The 18,494-nt window shown below is 39.7% G+C and overlaps 1 protein-coding gene across 1 annotated transcript; it reads left to right on the forward strand.

The window, feature by feature from the left end:
- The first annotated feature begins 752 nt into the window (after positions 1-752).
- npc1 (Niemann-Pick disease, type C1) lies at positions 753-17,824 on the forward strand. The gene is made up of 25 exons (XM_030402223.1): positions 753-903; positions 3,421-3,549; positions 3,708-3,814; positions 4,198-4,343; positions 4,567-4,734; positions 4,833-5,082; positions 5,228-5,310; positions 5,417-5,787; positions 5,956-6,182; positions 7,217-7,317; positions 8,259-8,361; positions 8,458-8,647; positions 8,895-9,077; positions 9,214-9,328; positions 9,487-9,614; positions 9,953-10,087; positions 10,265-10,354; positions 10,625-10,815; positions 10,998-11,113; positions 11,834-11,963; positions 12,146-12,331; positions 13,536-13,767; positions 14,658-14,771; positions 14,978-15,140; positions 15,227-17,824. Exons 1-25 carry the CDS (start codon positions 826-828, stop codon positions 15,307-15,309), a joined length of 3,819 nt encoding a protein of 1,272 aa, XP_030258083.1. The 5' UTR covers positions 753-825; the 3' UTR covers positions 15,310-17,824.
- The last annotated feature ends 670 nt before the right edge of the window (positions 17,825-18,494 follow it).

Raw genomic sequence — 18,494 nt, forward strand, 5'->3', positions numbered from 1 at the left:
CAGAGAGATAAATCCTTAACACAAACAGAGTCGAGGAGGATGTGTTCACATGCAAACATAAAAAAAGCACATTGATCAGATTGAACGACGGGCCTCTTGCCTGAAGCTGATATTGTGTCAAAGTAGTGTTTAATGTCATTGGTGAGTACTATCTGGGATTGAATCAGCATATTTTCATTTGTAGATGTGTTTTGTATTTTTGAAGATTCAAGTCTTCATTGGGTAAGGTTTTTAATGTGTGATCATCAAATCAAATCGATCATTATTTGTATGGCGCTTTTCATACAGAAGAGTAGCTCAAAGTGCCTTACAGAGGTTGTGAAGGTGTGATATCAGGAAATAACTTCCTTTTTAAATTAAATTTAAAAAAAAAATCAAATACATTTAAAGTGTGTTCACTACTTAATCTGCAAGGTTTTTTGTTTGTTTGTTTTACTTTTTTTGGCACATTAAAATGTATATCTTAAACTATGTAACTGGAGTTGAATGGGATTGTTAAGTGTCTATAGTACTTTTTGTCTTGACTGCTATCTCAAATGTTTTTGTTTACATATTTTTGTTCTTGTGATTCGAAGTTAAAAACACCATCGCTCATATTGAGAGGCTCAATGATAAAATAGGTTTTCAGAGCAAATGAATTGCAGTGTTGTCTAATTGAGTTATGGTTTCGAGGTGTCGTTCGTCCTCGGCGTCGCGTGGTGGCAGCACTGAGAGAACATTTTGTCTCCGCCCCTAACAAATAAACCGACGAAGAAGAAACCATCAACAAGATATGTGAAACTTCAACTGGACTGTCACTTCGATTCGATCTCTTCAGTAAGAGGGATGGGAGTCTTACCAGGGACAAGCTTTTTAACTGTACTTTGCTTCATCATACTCCTGTCGGAGGGACATTTTCGATGGGTAAGAGTAACTTAACGTCCGTGTTCGTGACTAAAACATGACTCAGCTCGGGCTGCAGTTGAGAGTGTGGTGTTTATCCGAGTGGGTTAGCGAAACTCAGCTTCAGGTCGGGTGAGCTATTTGAGGTTTCAGCTCTTGTTTATCCCAAGCAGAAATTGCGTTAGCCTGCAGTTGTCTTAACAGTGGCGTAAACATAGGAGCTAATGTTATTTCAAGTTGGAAACTGGAGCGGTGTCGTAACGTTAGCGAAAACAGACGTTAGCTGTGACATACCTCGGAGACAGGCAGTGGTCATACAGGTTGTATCCTGGATCCAGAGCCGGTGTTTCGAAAGAAGTTTTCGTCTGTCAAGGCTGGACATATTTAAAACACAACCCTTTTCAACTAGGTATCATATAAAGCGTAGTTAAACGTGTTTCGGTTTGTGTTGTTGCTCACGAAGCTGTAATAAAACACGCCGAAATCTACAACGTTAGCAAGTTATAGTAGCTGCAGACGTTAGATCAGTTGGATGCTAGCCTGATAGCTAGCTAACGATAAATCAAATATTCTGTCGATGTTTGAAAACTGTGGGTAACTTACATTTTTCTTTTGGAAATACTAATTTTATTGGCATTTAACACTTGGACATGTAATGTAGAAACTATGGGAAACAAAGAAGTCTAGATAACTGTATTAAATGTCCCAATAGTCATAATAAATAAGACATAACGTTAAACAGGTAAGTACATATAAATTACAAGATAGACGACAGATAATGTGGAATGATGAAAGGAATGTTTGCAAAATGAGTAACATCTAACAAATGTGTGACATACACTGCTCAAAATTAGTTAGGGTGTTTGGGATACTTTATTGTTTCACTTTATTGTTTATTATGACATTTGGTCCCAAAAAATTATGCGACACAATCCATTTGACTTTAATTTTATCCATGCGCATGCATTGATGCACCCATATCCCAATATCCCTTACTAATTTTGAGTAGTGTAAAGGTGTGTTTATACAACAACCACCTGTACAATGTTATTAAAGATTCGTCCTGTTACCGTTTAATCAGGACACCATAAATGATGTCAATCCAATCGTAAATCGTTCTTATTCTGTGGAAGATGTCATTTCAGAACAAACCATACCATACCATGTGTCCCTGCTCCATCCATTTGATTTGATTTAATCAGATGTAGATAACCACTCTCTCACTTGTTGTCAGTATTTCCATGGTAATCAGGTCAATGCACTTCAACGTATAGGACAACATCAAACCTGTGGATAAAACATCAGATCTGAATTTGATTAATCATGACAGTTTCTACATAAGATTTCAGCAAATTGCAAAAACAACAGGGATGTGGGATTAGTGAAAACTATGATTATTTGGATAAGCAGATAGGAGTTTAAGATACTGTCTGGTTCTGTAGCACGGTTTGCGTTCATACATCAGGTTTCTGTTATGCTTATGATTACCCGTTTTGAACAAACCTTGCAGGGTCCTGGTTCCTACTTAATACAGACAAGTCTTAGAAAGCTAGCTCTGATTCTTGCAAGTGGACTTTGGACAAACTGTTAGATAGTAACATGGAGAACTGACCTAGTCTACAGCTGCATTAAACTCCCAACTAAAGAAATAATTACATTTGAAGGCTGGCCTTGAACTCAGTCTCACATAGCACAAGTAGGACAGAGTGTTACTCTCATAAAAAAAGTTTGTAGAGTAAGTGAATTAACTTCCCTATGTCAACCCTCCCAGTGAAGAACACGTGAGAACTCTGATGCTGAATAGACAGATTGTGGAAAACTTTGCCAGCCAAAGCTATAAATGGTACTATAATCACATCAAACATGTCTTAATTGTGTGTTATTGCATTTTCTTGAACACACTAGATTTAAAGCAAATATTTCAAGCGCTCAGTCGATCTTGATTGTAGGCATAACAACATTGGCTGAATGTTGTTTTGTTGCCATAGCAGCCTGACCACAGTTCTCCTTTTTCTGGCCTTATTTTGACGGGTTAGTCAAGATAACACTGTGTGATGTGACTAAACAGACTCTCTGTCTTTGTCGAGGCTTACTCTTCAAATGCAGTTTTCTTAAAAAAAAAAAAAGATAAAAAAGGTTGTTTTTTTTGCAGAAGTGAAATTGATATTTTCAGACATTCAAAGCACGAGATTCTAGAAACACAGGATATGAAACAACCTCAGAGGTTAAATCTGGCAAATATAAAACCTCAAGGTGTGAAGGAACAGCTTTGACTTCAGATCAGAAGGCTTAAGTCTTTTTGAGCACCTAGAAATAAGTCACATGGTCCACAGCAGCCTTTAGAAGCCAGTGTGTTTGGGCAATTTGTTGGTAAGACCTTGTTCTTGTCCACACAAGATTAAAAAAATCAGTCGAAAGTGACATAAGATTCAACACATTCTACAGAAAAACAGTATTCTGTATGCAGACCAGAACACAGAAATAAAAGGGCCAAATACTGCACAAATGATCATTGTTTTTCTGTTTTCCTTGTGTCAGGTTGAGGCCCAGCACTGCGTGTGGTACGGCGAATGTGGGGAGTCCGAGAAGGTGCCTGGAAAAAAGTACAACTGCAAATACACTGGTCCTGCCGTCCCGCTACCCTCTGAGGGCTCTGATCTGCTCACGGTACAGACACTGTCTTGATGCTTTTCGTCTTGTTATTGCAGATATTTGACGTTCAAAACAATGACTTGTAACACACTTCTGCTTTCCATCGTGCTTTATTTTTTCACTCTGGAAATTTTCTATCAAACTGACGCCATCCGGTTTGTGTTTGCATGCAGGAACTTTGTCCCGGGTATGACTATGGAAACCGAAGCCTCTGCTGCAACGTTGACCAGTTGCGCACACTCAAAGGGAGCCTCCAGCTGCCCCTTCAGTTCCTGTCTCGGTATGCACTGCTTTTATAACAAACTAATGAAGTACATGACATGCTGGGAGGGGCATTATCATTCCCCCACTTAATTTCGGAACACAAAGAGTTTCAGTCTTTTTAAATCTGTCATTAAATGCGCTGCACAAATGTTATATGTTGTTTTGACACACAAGCCTTGGTTTTCCATGTTCCAAATAATGGGTTAGAGACTGACTGTTTCACAGGTTTAATGACTATAATTTGATGAGGTCGCTATGCTTTATTATCTTTGTGGACTTTATTTCACTGCATTGCCTGTTATTGCCTTGTTTTTTTTCCTTGCAACTATAACACACTCTCAAATTGAAGTCTTCTTGTTGAATTACTCTGCTTCTCACACTCTTAATGTCTGTGCACAGGTGTCCCGCCTGTTTCTTTAACCTGATGAACCTTTTCTGTGAGCTGACATGCAGCCCCCACCAGAGTCAGTTCATGAATGCCACCGCATTCAACGGGACCAATGTGGTGGAAGTACAGTACTATGTTGGACAGGCATTTGCCAACGGTGAGTTCACAGCCAGATGCTGATTGCGATGTGAGAAACGGCTTCTTTAATTTCATGACATGTCAGGAAAACCATCATCAGTTCCCTATTTAGTAACATAGTCATGCTCTCAGTTGTGTAATTCTGTGGGTGACTAGCTGTCATAACTGCTAAATTTGTTTGAGCAAAAAAAAAGGGGGAATGAGCTTTTAACTTGATGAAAAACTTGACTTTTCCTTTTCAGCCATGTACAATGCCTGTAGGGACGTCCAGGCACCATCCAGCAATGTGCCGGCCCTATCGCTGCTGTGTGGGAAGGATGCAAAGGACTGCAACGCCACAAACTGGATCCAGTACATGTTTGATATCAACAACGGACAGACTCCCTTTCCTATCATCCCGATATTCTCAGGTAAGTAATCTTGTTCTGCTTCCTTTATCCAAGTTAGATAGATGCTACACCTGTAGCTCTTTGTATGATTAATTTACTGTGCCATTTCTTCACATTAGATGTCCCAGTGTCTGGCTACACCCCCATGAACAACAAGACGTACAACTGTACTGAGGGCCTGGAGGACGGTTCAGGTCCCTGCTCCTGTCAGGACTGCGCAGCCGCCTGTGGCCCCAAACCTGTGCCTCCCCCTCTCCCCCCTCCCTGGACAATCCTTGGCATGGATGCCATGACTGTCATCATGTGGATCTCTTACATGATCTTCCTGCTCATCTTTGTTGGAGCTGTACTGGGAGCTTGGTGTTACAGGTAAGGGATCATTTTTGATTTATTCTGTTAGAATTCATGCGTTGTACGTGCAAACGCTCACCCTCTGAGAAATAACATGTTGGTTCTGATACATGCTTTAGAAGATCATATTTAATTTGTTTTGTGTGGTTCCTTGTGCATACAGGAAACGGACTATCATGTCTGAGTATGGCCCCATATTGGACAGCAATAACCCCCTGTCTCTCAACAGTGACAACCCTGACCAAGGTATTGTAATGCGTGATGAATAGTCAAATGGCAGTCCTTCTGAGGTGAAATAACAATGTTGTTGTGCCATTGCTGCAACTAACTCCCAGTCTGTCTCCCATCTTAGTAAATGCATCTTGCTGTGAAACACTTGGCGCGCGCTTCGAGAATTATCTGCGGATCCTCTTTAGCTCCTGGGGCTCCTTCTGCGTGCGCCATCCCTCTGTGGTCATACTGGGCAGCCTGATACTGGTAGTCGCCTCTTCTGGGGGTCTGTATTATATGCAAATCACCACAGACCCCGTCGAGCTGTGGTCGTCACCCACTAGCCAGGCTCGCCAAGAGAAGGACTACTTTGACAGCCACTTCGGACCCTTCTTTAGAACTGCGCAGCTCATAATAACCACCCCACTAAATGACACTTTCCTCTACTCTCCATACTTTGGAGGATCGGACGTCCCATTTGGTGCCATCCTGGACAAAGACATCCTGCACCAGGTGGGAAATGATCATTAGCAATACTTTGTCGTTAAAGCAAAGGTTTGCTTTGTATCATACCAGATTAGATATAAACATTGCATGCAATAAGCATCTGTATCTCTGAAACTGTGGTTTATTATTTCTCCTTTCTTTGTCTTTTTCTGCCCACATTTTTTTCAACCACAGGTGCTGGATCTGCAGCTTGATATTGAAGGCCTTGTAGCCTCATACGAGGGACAAAAAGTAACCTTGAAGGACATCTGCTTGGCCCCGCTGGCCCCGTACAATGACAACTGTACCATCTTAAGTGTCCTCAACTACTTCCAGAACAGCCACGCTGTGCTAGACCACACTATTGGAGACGAATTCTATGTTTATGCTGACTTTCACAGCCACTTCCTCTACTGTGTCAGGTGATTTCTTTTTTTCCAAAGTTGGTTCTAAAGTTCAATAATCTAAGTTTAAGGCCTTAAATGTCTTTAAGTTTGATTTTGATACTACTTCAAATATGATTGGATGATGAAGTTGATGTTACTTTTATAAAGTTGTGTTAACTCAAGTGTCACTTTTGTAGTTGTAAAAATTTTTATTGATCTCACAGTAGCAAAACTTCTAAACCAATAGCCACTAATAAATCGGAACACACCCGGCTAGTGTGTTGTGATGTGGTGTGTGTGGACTAACATGGCATCTCCTGTCATAAAAAAAGAATCTACTTCTAGAAGTAATCAGTAAAAATTGTTATTTGTTAACGTAAATGCTGGCTATCGGCCAAAATTGTTCTGTATTCACATCTGGAGTATCACCAAAGTCCAGCTGCAGAACGGCCCAGTCTCTTTAAAAAAACTTACAGCAGGGGACCTTTTTAGATGGGTGATATGGATCTGCAATTACATTCATAATGCACTTAAAACATCTTAAATTCAACAGCAGAAACCCTGTTGTAAACATATCTTGTTTGCCAGCAGAAATCTGTTGTAGGTCCAAGGTTAAAACGGCTAGAAAATACAGCAGTGGTGAAATCAAACACCTGCTGCTCACGAGAATCAATTTTTTTCTAGATGCCTTTTTTTTTTTTAAGAACGGTTGTGGGGGTTGACTGTCTTCTTGAAATAGCACAATCACACTTCCTCATGGGTTGTCATGTAGTTGTGACCTGCCAAGGGACTGCAGATGTAAATTAGCTCTAAGTTAACTCTGGTACAATGCATCAAATGGCAATATTTATGCCATTCTAGGCATAAAGTCCCTCTAGAAATGAAATAAATTAAATTAAGGATTAATTAATTAATTAATTAATTAATTAATTAATCTGTTCTTTTTCACTGCTTTACAATGAGATCATGTAATGTCAAAATCTATACTGGTGTATGTATCAGCCTATTGGTTTCTATCATTTTAAAGGGTTAACTCTAATCATTAACTCTGTTGGTCTTTTCTTCCACAGCGCACCAGCTTCCCTCAATGACACCACCCTCCTCCATGATCCCTGTTTAGGCACCTTTGGTGGCCCCATCTTTCCCTGGCTCGCCATGGGGGGTTATGATGGTGAGCTTGATTTACGCTTCTAGTGTTTTAGAGAAGAAGTCAAAATCTGTGTTTTCGCAGGTGTGAAGGAAGAAAGTAGCACAGTCCTAGCTACGATGCAAAAAGTCTTTAATAAATGACCAAAGTACGTCATGACAGCTGACTATCTTCTTTTCGAACCTGTACTTTCATCGTGTTCAGCACCTCTATCACATCAATGTCCATTCCTCAGTTCTCTTCATCTTAAGAATTTTCCATCTACAGCAGTTACATGATGTGTTTATAGCCTCTTAAAATGTTTTATTGGACTAAATGGGAAAAACAGCTACACCTTTTCTGGTCTCTGACCTTGTAGATGAACTTGTGGCAATTATCATTCAAAGGTGAATCAGTAAATTTTCAATATGATCTCTTTTGCGCAGCGGGTTTCATGCACATCGTTTCAAACGGTATGATGAATAAAATTAAGAATAAGGTTCTATGTGTAGTGAAGCACATGGATTTAAGCTACAAAAAGTATTAAAGAAATAAGGTTTCGATGCCAGGTGCGTCTGAATCCAACAGAACATAGACTCACGTTCTGAAACAACTTCCTCTAAGTAGGACCTAATCCACAGTATAAAGTAAACTTGTAAAAAGTAAACTGCACCAAAAATTGCTTCCTAAATCAGTGTGCTCCAGTACACTTCAGCCTTGTCGAAAGTCTATCTTGATACTAGACTCTGCTCTTGGAGAACTGGACAGGTTGTCAGTTCCTTGTGAGGCTGTTGAAGAGTGTTGAACCTCTTCTTTCATTTAAGAAAAATCCCCACATCTTTGTCTGATTATCATGTGAGCTGAAACAACCAAACAAATTCAGGGACATTTTATCTGTGTTTCTTTAGTCTCTCCACCAAGGGGAATACCTAGTCCAGTAATTGTTATTAAAGTGGTTGTTAAACAGGATTTTTCTTACTTTACAGAAACCAACTACAACAACGCCACAGCTCTTGTGATCACCTTCCCGATCAACAACTACCTGAACGACACCGCCAGGCTTGGAAAAGCTCTTGCCTGGGAGAAAGAGTAAGTTGTGTTTGTAAAATCCATCTTAGCTTACTGTTATTTGTGTCTCTGTCTGTACTAATTGTATTTTTTTGTGTGTGTTTGTGCGCGTTTCAGATTCATCAAGTTCATGAAGAACTACAAAAACCCCAACCTCACCATAGCCTTCAACGCCGAGAGGAGTATCGAAGATGAGATAGACAGGGAGAGCAACAGTGACATCAGCACCATAGTAATCAGCTATGCCATTATGTTCGTCTACATCTCCTTGGCACTGGGTCACATCCACAGCTTCAGGAGAGTGATGGTAAGGGCCCTATAACTAAGTCATTGCAGTTTTGTAGAATGTGTCATGCATTTTATAGCTACAAGTGTTTTGCCAGAATCCATATCTGAAATAGTTTTACACGTTACTCAGTGTTCAAGCCTGTGATGTAAAAGCTTGACGAATAACCCTTTTCAAACAAAACTAGAACAACTTGCTAGACAACTTCCTGCTACTCAGGTATGTGAGGGACGTCAATGACTGATCATTATCTTTTTCCCCCATGCAGGTGGACTCCAAGATTTCTCTGGGTATAGCAGGTATCCTGATTGTGCTCAGCTCGGTGTCCTCCTCCCTGGGCATCTTCAGCTATTTTGGTATCCCCCTCACACTCATCGTGATTGAAGTCATTCCTTTCCTGGTGCTGGCTGTCGGTGTAGACAACATCTTCATCATCGTGCAGACGTATCAGGTAAACTCTAAACTCAACTCATGCAGTCTCTATCTTAAAAAAGATCTTAAGTTCAATGAGAATACCTCTTTTGTATGCTGCCAATAAAACCTGTGTACACCTGCTAAAAGTGATTTCCATTCGTATTTCTCAACAGAGGGATGAGCGGATGCCCCAGGAGGAACTTCACCAGCAGATTGGTCGCATTCTCGGAGACGTAGCCCCAAGCATGTTCCTCTCCTCCTTCTCTGAGACAGTGGCCTTCTTCCTTGGTAAAATAAATCACTATAATAAAGCCCGACAAAAAAATGAAACTATTGTGATTAAGAAAAATTTCTTTGGGGCCAGAAGTCGCCCAATTCCTACCACCAGTGTCATAGTTTCCTGGTCAGTCATGTGCTGATAAAACTGTCGACTTTGTCTTCTGTAGGAGCGCTGTCCAACATGCCTGCAGTGAGGACATTCTCCCTGTTTGCTGGCTTGGCCGTTTTTATTGATTTCCTGTTGCAGATCAGCTGCTTCGTCAGCTTGCTCGGCCTGGACGCCAGAAGACAGGAGGTGAGACTGAGGGGAAATGGTCGTGGGGTTACAGATGACTGATTGTGAGGTTTTTGTGAAAAGGATTTCCTATAATGGCCACAGTTTAATGTCACGCAGAAGTGTGATTGAAGTTTTCATGCTACCAGTCACTGCATGAGCCAATATAACTTAATAAATGGCTCAGATCCTCTTGGGTTGTTTACAGAGAATTGTTATAGGCCAGTGCAGTGATTGTTGGCAGTAAAAACGTATCTCATGACTGAGGCACTGTTTTGAATGATTCGTCCTTCAAGTTAGTTCCAGATTTAGTTAGATTTGCACTTAATCAAATGCTGTCTTGTCCTCGTGTTTAAAAGGGAAATCGACTTGACATTGTTTGCTGTGTGAAGCTGCCAGAAGGTCAGGAAACCAAGACAGACAGCTTCCTCTTCCGTTTTTTCAAGAAAGTCTATGCCCCATTCATCCTCAAAGAGTGGGTGCGACCGATCATTGTAAGTACCTCGGTGACACGCTGCCATTCGTGCACATCTGTCTCTAGAGATTCCACTCTGACAACTTCCCCTGTCATGTTTTATACTAATATGTTGATGGATTGAGTCAGACTATATTTCATCAAGAAGAATATTGTTGACTGTGCGATTCTTTTGTGTGTGTGTGTGTGTGTTTAGGTGGCAGTGTTTGTGGGAATGCTCTCCTTCAGTATTGCTGTCGTGAATAAAGTAGAAATTGGACTGGACCAAAAACTCTCCATGCCTGACGTGAGTCTTAACTGTGTTCATGGGTTGCTAGTGGACACTGCTCAAATTCTTTCTTTATCTGTGTTTTTTCTATTTCCATTGCTTTTTTTTATCACTTATATTCTACCTGTTTTAATTTCATCTTGTTTTGTAAAGCACTTTGCAAATGTGTTTTGAAAAGAACTCAACAGATAAAGTTAATATTATTTTACAGTGGTAACACTTTGAATATTTGTGGCAACACTTCTCAGTTTTTTGTCAGAGGATTTTACTTTACTTTCCTCCTTCTAGGACTCGTACGTGCTGGACTACTTTAAAAACCTGACCGAGTATCTCCACACGGGAGCTCCGGTGTACTTTGTGGTAGAAGACGGTCTCAACTACAGTAGCCCAGAGGGCCAGAATGTTGTGTGCGGAGGAGTGGGCTGCAACAACAACTCGTTAGTCCAGCAGGTCTACGCTGCCTCACTCATCAGCAATTAGTAAGTCAGAATGAGCAAATGGAGCAGAAATTGTTTTTATTTTTCCTTTTAATTACATTAAACATTTGAATTAATATGGCAGCCAGGCACCAGGATTTCCTAATAGGCAGAGGTGCTAAAGTCAGTCTAATTCAACCGCTGATTATTTGATCTTCTCAAGTGTCTTTTACTTTTACTTCCAGTACAACTGTTGCCTTCACACCATCTTCCTGGCTTGATGACTACTTTGACTGGGTGAAACCTCAGTCCACCTGTTGTCGATACTACAACACAACTGGGGCCTTCTGCAACGCCTCGGGTAAATTTTTATCCAATGTCAACATGCTTTGAACCTTTTGAACCCTTGCTTCATGATCGTGCTTGTCTGCCAAACTGCCTTTTGACACAAGTTCAACAGGGTGAAACAAGTGGAGTTAAAAGGCAGAATCCAGCAAAAAGGAACCGCAGAAATATTTTTAAAAAATCGTCTTAACAGGATCATAGTGTTTCTTAAGATTAGTTAAGTAAAATGTTTGTCCCATTTTTCATATATCCTCATAAAAAAAAATGTGTCCAGTTTAAAGTCACCTGAGTATCAGCAAGAGCCAATTTATTTGAGGAAGTTGAAGCAAAAAAAGAGAAAGAGAAGGTAACAAATGATATGATTTATTGCCCTAATGATAAAACTAGTCAGGTAATTCACTGCATTTGTTCTATAAATACACACAGTTTCAGGAACATATGCTAATCAACAAAAAGTTTAAATAGCTTTTCAATAAAGACATTTATGATAACAACTAGCATTGTAGTACACCAGTAGTCTGTACATTTTTCAGGTCACGGTGCTCAAAGTTGTTATTCTGTTCTGTTATTCTCATATTTTGACATCTTTTTTGGAGGCAAAACCTCAAATTGCAACTTTGTTTACTCAACTGTTTTCAGAACTATCTTTCAGAGCATATTTCTGTATTTCTATTTTGTATATTTTCCCAATCCTCTTGTTTAAACGGATAAAAATATTCCCAATATTGTTTTTCAGTGGTAAATCCCTCCTGTGTACACTGTCGGCCCATGACTCCCAGTGGGAAGCAGAGGCCGGTGGGAGATGACTTCATGCGGTTTCTGCCTATGTTTCTGTCAGACAATCCCAACGTCAAGTGTGGAAAAGGGTAATCTTATAGCTCTGCTCAAATGTCTTTTTCTTTTTCTTGTTGTGGTTTGTATTGAAACCATATGATTTGTGATTTAGTACTTTCCCTTTAACTTCTAGAGTTTCACAGTATACCATTTTAGTTGTGGTTGGTAACTTTCCTTCTTTTGTCCCTCTCACATTGCGTTCATGCTCGTCCAGCGGTCACGCAGCCTACGCCACAGCAGTTGACTTGTACCCTGACAACACAGGGGTCGGAGCCACATACTTTATGACCTACCACACCATCCTGAAAGAATCCCCGGACTACATACATGCTTTAAAAATGGCCCGAAACCTGGCTGATAACATCACTCAGTCCACAAACCACAAAGTCTTTGCCTACAGGTAAGTCCTGTTGTACCTTTGCTTAATATTCAGTATAAATTATATTGTAATCATTATTGTCTTTTTGACTTTCATGTCAGTTTCACTCACTGCTTTAGGGGTTTCTCAGGTGAAATACTTGTAACTGAAGTTTTGCTTGTTTTGAACTCAAAGTTCAAGGGTATTAGGGGAGGAAGTAGGTCACAGATAAGCACACAGCAAATAAAACATGTTTTGACCTAAAGTCCTGAAATGATCATCCTGTCGACTGAATCCTACATAACAGTGGTCCCCTACCTTTTTTTGCACCACGGACCGGTTTCATGAAAGACATTACTTTACGGACCAGGGTGCTTGATTACATGGAAATAAAATACAATTATACAACGAACTTGTCAACACAAAGTGCATAAAAAAATATCACCCACAAATAGTGCAGAATCAGTGGGATCCCTAAGCTTGTTTCTCTGCAACAAGAAAGTCCCAACTAGGGGTGATGGTAGACACCTGAAGTGTCTTCCTTATGTCCAGTCTACTCCGTAATTTACTAAGGTAACATACTTTAAGGCCACTGTCATATGCAGTCCCCAGCAGTTGTCCGCTCGCTGTCCCCACAGCTCCAGTTCAGCCACTGTATCAGCCAACTGGAAGACAGTTGTCAATCTCCCTACATGTAACTTCCTTTTTCTTGGCAGCCGTAGGCTCTTCTTCCGTCTCGTCATCAGGCCTTTTCCTCTTTTCTTTGAAAAGTAGCTCTTCTAAGACCTTTTTTTTTCACTCATTTTCACTAGCTTGAGGGCTTATTTTTGGGGGGGGCGTAACGTGATTGAAACGGGTATGTGTCAAGTGCGCCAAGAGGAACAGATGGATGTTGTTAAAAGAGAATCAGTTTTTCAAAATGAAACAACTTTCAGAGTGTGATGGTCAATATAACAGAAATAAAATAACATATTTATACTGTCTCTGCGGCCCGGTACCAAACGACCCACGGAGTGGTACTGGTCTGCGGCCTGGTGCTTAGGGACCACTGCTATATAACACAAGATTCACACCACCACTAATGTAGGTCAAATATTCAGAGATGAAAAATGGTTTGCAGATGAAAAAATACATTTGCTGTGTCTATTTAATGTTGTAATAAGTCTCCAATAAAAATGCATGACAGGATAAGGCAGAAGATAATTGAGCTTGGATTGAATTTCATTTAAATTTTCCTCCTTTACAGCGTCTTCTACGTGTTTTACGAGCAGTACCTCACCATTGCACATGACACAGCTCTCAACCTTGGCGCGTCACTGGCATCCATATTCGTGGTGACGACGGTGCTGTTGGGCTTCGAGCTGTGGTCAGCTGTTATTGTTAGCATGACCATCGCCATGATACTCGTCAACATGTTTGGCGTCATGTGGCTGTGGAGCATCAGCCTCAATGCAGTATCCCTGGTGAACCTGGTCATGGTAAGAAGCAACAGAAATCGACCAAACGTATACACCGTAGTAGTATTCCAAGCAAGATAACAAACAACTTGTGAAATGGTTTTTTAATCAAAGCAAGAAAAAAAAGAAGGAATGTATTTATTTTTATTTGAAATTGGCAAAATCAGCATGGAAAGAGGACTCGACAGAGAGGATCAGTTTGGGGTTACAGAGATCTTTTTACAACGTTCTTCTTATTTTTGTACTCTTAGCCATTATTTTTTATCATGTATGACAACATTTACAACAATTTACTTGCTGATTTAATCACATCAGTCTGGGAAAAGACCAAAAGTCCCTCATAGCAAGTAACATGAGTCAGACACATGTGATTATAACTGTCCATTAGATTACACACTTCTACTTTCTGTTTCAGCTTTGACTCACTTAAATTAATGTCAGTGCAATGCATCATTTGGATTTTTATAAATTCACTCATTAATTAAAGGTATATTAACACATTTATCCAAAGACTTGTAGCTTTCTTAATTAATCATAACTGAAACTTGTTTGCTCTTGATGATATATCTTGACTGATATAAAATACAGCAACCATTCAACCAAGTTTAATCATTGTTATAAATCCCACAACATTTTTTTTAAATATTAATGGTGTTCAGCAACATCACAGATTGTGCCTTTTTAAACTTGAGACTTGTTTGATCTGTCTGGTCGTCTGACCCCGCTCTTGTTTACACTAAGCGAATTTGTTTCGCAATGTCACTGTAACCCTAGATGTCAGCACTTGCCTACTTTTATGAAAAAATAATGAACTTTTCTTTCAAACTGTTGACAAAAAAAAGTTTCAGCCAGTTGGGTTTTATTTTGGTATTTCCATGTTTCCGTGCTGAGTTGTTTCTGTCCTCTTGCAGAGCTGTGGCATCTCTGTGGAGTTCTGCAGTCATATTGTCCGAGCTTTTTCCATTAGTGTGAAGAAGAACAGAGTGGAGAGGGCCGAGGAGGCCCTGGCTCACATGGGCAGCTCTGTAAGTCTGCCGTTACTGCTTACAAATTCACAAAATTAAAGTTAACCATGAGCTTTTGCATCCTGGTATTGTGGATGATATCAGTGTGAACAAGCTTACATTTTCACTTCTTGGCATAAAATCATCTGTAAAGTTATTTATATTTCAGTATAATTGTGGTCATCGTTGGTCAAACATGATTAAATGACACTGTTTCCTTTTCACAGGTATTCAGTGGGATCACATTAACAAAGTTCGGAGGTATCCTAATCCTGGCACTTTCCAAGTCGCAGATCTTCCAGGTCTTCTACTTCAGGATGTTCTTGGCCATAGTGTTGCTCGGTGCCACACACGGCCTCATCTTCCTCCCTGTGCTGCTCAGTTATATCGGTCAGTAATGTCACACATTAAAAAAAAAAAACAACAACATTAAGCAAAAGATTTACGCATAAAACATGATCTGTTCCTTTTCACAGGTCCTTCAGTAAACAAAGCAAAGGTGTTTGCTTCTAACCAGCGCTATGCTGGTACGGAAAGGGAGCCCCTCCTCAACTACTAGCAGGGCAGCTTGGGACAATGAACAATGAACTAACTGTCTGCAAGAGACTGTGGGTGTGAGCGCAAGCCGTTTCTGTGATTACTGACGCACTCATCATCATTGCCACTATTATGCACGGATTTAACTCAGGAATACACTCGGGAATGGGAGTGCCAGAGGCCTTGTCCAACTTCAAACTTACAGATAGTCCTCAGAAGACTTTGGAGCCCCCCGCCCTTCCTTTACCTTCACCTCTGTCTCCGCCTCACACTACAGGACAAGCGTGACTTCCGTAGGTCAAGCATGAGCACAGGACAAAAAAAAAGAGTGGAAGTAGGAGAGACACCATCCCCAACATCAGTTGACAGAGACACTCTGCATCAGTTCCATATGCTATGAGATGTTTTGATTTGGGAAAACTCAAAAGGGTAAAGCTGGTCAGTTTTTACATGTTTGTTTTTTTTAATATATACTAGAAGCGACGATGTGGGAAAGGATTTTCTTTTTTTTATTGCTAACGTTTACTTTCATGGGACTTTTGTAGAACTATTTGATATTATGAATCAATAATTTACTGGCACACCACTCACACTGGCACTATCAGATAACAATAATGATATCATAGGCCCTTGTATTACCTGGCATCAACATTTATCACATCTGGGGCTTTGTCTACATACTGTAATACATAGCAGGCCAGCGAGTTGTAGCATTTTCAGATAGCAATAATTTGTTCACTGTGCAACTTGTGCGTTTTGACCCAAGCAAACTTGATTGAAAATGAACTTTGAGGGTTAAGTGTTGACTTTCGGCTTAATGGATTTTTTAAGCGTTTTTACATCCACGTTGAGAGAGGAGTGTGGGTATTTTAGCGCCCTTTACGCTTTTAAATAGGCTGAGTTTAAACACTGTCAGAATATCTTGCACAACAACTTGGATGCAACATTTAAGCGGCGCTGTTAATATGATTAACAAAAGCTTGTTTTTTTCTTTAACAGAACATTTATCTGCGAAGACATTACATTTCAGTGCAAATGATGTCAATATTTGATTAACATTTACATTAATACAACTATTTTTAACTCGCTAGTGTTTCTGGCATGAACTAGTGAGGGTAGCAACATTTAATCGACTAGTTGCGCACATCCATACACTTGACATAAAAAAAAAAAATGCTAGATTTCTACATTAATCTGGATATAAACACCCTCAAAATTGAAAGCTCTTGGTAGTTTTATTCAAAAGTTGCTCTCTAAACTGGATCATGCCTGGTCTTTTATTTCCAGAACTTTTATTTACATGATCCGGTACGACATTTCATCTTTGAGCGAGTCCGTGTATTTAAAGTGTCCTTTGTGTTCGCGTGATGCCAGTGAAGATACATGTTGATGCCGGGTGTAAAGGGCTGCTAATGATAATGGTTTTACATTGAAGTTTAAATGGGACGCTGTGCAGTTACTAAACAAATCATTTGTCGCATCAAGAAGTGGCAAGAGACAAAGCTTTACATTTAACTGTAAATAGCAGGCACAGGACTAACTTAGACTTAGTGTTATTTGTAATATGTTGACACAGAATACAGCAGAATTATTCAATAATGGTACAGTCTTGCATTATTCATTCGTACACATTTAAGTTATTGATATTTTAATGTAATATTAACATTTTGTTACCATGCATTGCTGTCTTTTAAACCCTTCCAGTGAATCGCTTTGTTTTAAAAGAAATGCAACACCATGGACTGTCTTCAGCTGCCCCTCAACATATACTTTGATTTGAATATGGTTTAGGGAAGATGTTAACATTTTCCCCAAGGTTTAAAGAATCTGTTTTGGACCTTTTTTAAAAGAAATCAATCCTTCTTTGTGGTTTTTCTTGCTCCATTGTTTTTTTTTTTGTTGTTGTTGTTTTTTTTTCACGATGCAGTAATGTTTTATGGAATGTAAGTAAGAATTGTGTCGATGAAAAGTCAAAACTTGGATTTAAACAGTGCTGTGCATTGACATGGACAAATCATCTCTTGACACCGAAGAATACTTTATTGTGGTTGAAGAAATTAAACCAAACATATTTTAACTATTTTAACACGTACATTAAATAGTTCTCAGAAAAGTAAGTGTGCCTGCTTCTTGTTATTTCACAAAGGTGTATACCTCTGAATTAATGTTGTTGTTTTTGCAGAATTACATTTGATTTAAAGGGGACCTATCGTGTTTATTTTCAGTGTGTTTCTGTCCTTCAGTGTGTTATTTAGATTATTGTGCATGTAAAAGATCTTTAAAATTAAACAGCCCAAAGGTCCACCTCAATATAATGAGCCTGATAATGAGAACACTATGCCTCCTTTAATTTAATATTATATAACACAACCCCTTGTTAGAATGAGGTAAGGCTACAACTAGTGATTAGTTTCATTATCAGTTAATCTGCCCATTATTTTCATGTTTAATTTGTTAATCATTTAGACCATAAAATGTGAAAAATGTTCATCATAATATCAGTTGCTTCTCCTAATAAAACAACTGTCCAAAATAAATTGAAAGACTCTTTGTGTGCTACCATAAATGACACAGAAAAGCAGCAAATCCTTATTTTCAAGAGGCTAGAATTTTCTTTCGATTGACTAATATTTGCAGCTCTAGAAGGAGAGGCCTCTAGAATAACGTGCTTTTCAGCTCTGGCCTGAAGAAGAAAATAAAGTATCAAAATGTACAGTAGTCTTATTCCTTTAAGGTTCGCATCATTACAACTGCAGAAGTTCATGGTTGAGATTGTTTGGATCCACCACAGTGTGGCGCCTGGATCCATTCCTGGGGCTCTGTCTGCATCGTGCTCTCAGTAATGTAGTGGGAGTGACCTAATTTTCCTGTCTTGAAGCAGTCTTGCCATGCTTTTACGGTGAATTAGATTTCTGCAGGGTCAGACAAGTAGTTCACAGTGTTTTAACTAAAGCCTGTGAATGGAGCTGCTTGTTCAGCATGAAGATCTGCATCTTTTGGATATTGAGAGCGTTACTAACATCCCACATGGAAGTCAGTGCCAAACCCCTGAGCTGTGTGTTTCCTCCAGGGTGTGTTGTTGTGGCTGTCCGTCCAGCCGTGTTGTCACACAAACCTCCAGCTCATGACTTATTTAACCGCTGCCCTGTGAGAGCAGGGAATGTTCTTTGAATCAGGCTGAGAGATTAAAATATTAATTTCCTATGC

This window comes from Sparus aurata, chromosome 21 (assembly GCF_900880675.1).
Source record: "Sparus aurata chromosome 21, fSpaAur1.1, whole genome shotgun sequence".
Classification (NCBI taxonomy): domain Eukaryota; kingdom Metazoa; phylum Chordata; class Actinopteri; order Spariformes; family Sparidae; genus Sparus; species Sparus aurata.

What these genes read in the sequence shown, in the direction of transcription:
- npc1 (XM_030402223.1), top strand. Translation starts at nt 826, where the DNA reads ATGGGAGTCTTACCAGGGACAAGCTTTTTAACTGTACTTTGCTTCATC. An exon ending in CAGTGACAACCCTGACCAAG is followed by an intron (nt 5,311 to 5,416) that starts GTATTGTAATGC and finishes CTCCCATCTTAG; the next exon opens with TAAATGCATCTTGCTGTGAA. An exon ending in AGTGGGTGCGACCGATCATT is followed by an intron (nt 10,088 to 10,264) that starts GTAAGTACCTCG and finishes GTGTGTGTTTAG; the next exon opens with GTGGCAGTGTTTGTGGGAAT.